The sequence below is a fragment of the Poecilia latipinna genome, unplaced genomic scaffold (genome assembly GCF_001443285.1).
Source record: "Poecilia latipinna isolate Pla-1442-1.1 unplaced genomic scaffold, P_latipinna-1.0 Scaffold915, whole genome shotgun sequence".
Lineage (NCBI taxonomy): Eukaryota > Metazoa > Chordata > Actinopteri > Cyprinodontiformes > Poeciliidae > Poecilia > Poecilia latipinna.
In genome coordinates, this window is record NW_015113531.1 from 130,383 (window position 1) to 132,097 (window position 1,715).

General features: G+C 40.3%; 2 protein-coding genes across 3 annotated transcripts in view; one reads left to right on the forward strand and one right to left on the reverse strand.

Moving 5' to 3' along the window:
• LOC106957563 (thyrotropin-releasing hormone-degrading ectoenzyme) overlaps positions 1-1,715 on the reverse strand; it is a 162,778-nt gene that overhangs the window by 63,601 nt on the left and 97,462 nt on the right. The window lies entirely within an intron of this gene.
• LOC106957564 (uncharacterized) overlaps positions 1,121-1,715 on the forward strand; it is a 9,032-nt gene continuing 8,437 nt past the window's right edge. For both annotated transcript variants that reach the window (XM_015048951.1, XM_015048952.1), the window contains exon 1: positions 1,121-1,653. In XM_015048951.1, coding sequence (XP_014904437.1) covers positions 1,135-1,653 — 519 coding nt within the window. In that variant the 5' untranslated portion in view covers positions 1,121-1,134. The remainder of the gene's footprint in view (positions 1,654-1,715) is intronic.

Here is a 1,715-nt window from a genome sequence, read left to right on the forward strand (position 1 = left end):
CAAATACGATCAGGGTACCTGACATCACCTGTACAGATTCCCCACTGACAGTGGAGAACCATTCTTATTCAAGTCCTGACGCAAAAACTTTCTGCCGGTCTGCTAGTCCACAATGTACATTAGCATGTGTTTACTACTGTGGCTTGTGTTTGTGAGACGGTCACCACATGGTAGCTACGCTGTGACGTGGGCATTAGCCAATGAAACGCGGCCCCTGTGGTAAGGTCCATTGATTTTATCTCCCTCAGAAAAACAGAAATGAATCAAATCTGTGGTTAACATCTGGATGTTAAAGATCTATGTACTTTTTGTTTCCTCATATTAAAATGGTTTTTAAACATGTGGCTGCTGACTGAGTGAATTTCCTGCATCTTGTTCAGGAAGAGCTTCAGATGAGCAGCAGCAGAAGGAAACGTTTCACTGGACAGTTTCAGTCTGGATGAATCTGATGATCTGATACAAAACTCAGTTTGTGTTTATCTGATTATTAAACTCCCTGTTATTCTCATCTGATCTGAAAAGTGTGGCATCTATTCGTTTCTAAACCCCCTTTAGTGAAATCAGCAGAGGAGCAGGGCAGATAGTTCAAACCAGCTTCATGACTTTGTTTGTTTTCCATTCATGATACTTCAAGCGAACAAAGAGCCATTTTCTCTTGTCTCTACAAGCAGGAGTCCGAATAAAGAAATGCCAGGAATGTTTCCAAGAACCAGAAGGTTACGTGAACGCAGGACGTTTTCTGTTAAACTTTTGTTTCTTTATTTACATTCCTTTCATGTCAAAAGATTTTCACCAGTTAGAACTAAAATAAACTTGGTTTCATGTCTCCATTGGACTTACAGTCAAGCTTCCCATTATTACAGCATAAACTCAGTGTTAATTTAATATACTAATTATTATTATTGATCTTCGCTGGTTTTACTATCAAACTTTACAGTAAATAATGAAAATGAACATCTGAAGAGATCTGGTTTCAGAGGACAGACTTGCTCCGTCTTGTTCCTGCACATCAAGTGGTGACAAGATGAAAGATGTGAAGAAATAGGAGGTTCTTTGGTTGGGATGGGCGGTGTTTATCTTATACCGTAACAATGCTACAGCATGGAGGGAGGTTCTTGTTCTGAAGATGATTTGATGCATAAACTGTCTGCAGTCTCTAACCATCTGATCACAGTGTCGGGATCTAAGGACGTTCAGACCAAGATGAAAAACTTCCTGGTTTCTCACTTAACTCAGATTGCCACCTACGCTACGATCATTGTGATTTTCACGCACAATGTTTTGTTTGACAGAGATGTGGCCTGCACCTGCCAGGATCAGAAATTTCACTGCAATTTATACATCAGTGTGCCGATTTTTATAATAATCCTTTTGTTACTTTGGAAGGACAAGGTCTTCAATGGTACCTGCAGGGCGTACTGCTGTATGACGACAAGGAGCGACAGTCAAGAAAGATTTTGCCATCTTATTCTTATTCAGATAGGGAAGGCTTCTGTGATCGGTCTGCTGTGGGTCGTCTCTGTATTGTTTGATGGAGATTGGTACGCCTGCTGTCATAACGGCCTGCAGGGAGAAGAGGCTCAGATTCCTTGCAAGACAAACAGAACCCTTGCGGAGCAAGCCAAAGTTGATAACCTGAAAAATTGGTCAAAGGTGGGTTTTAAGATTATTATTTATCTACAGGATTGTAAAATATTCATTTTGGTTATAATAGT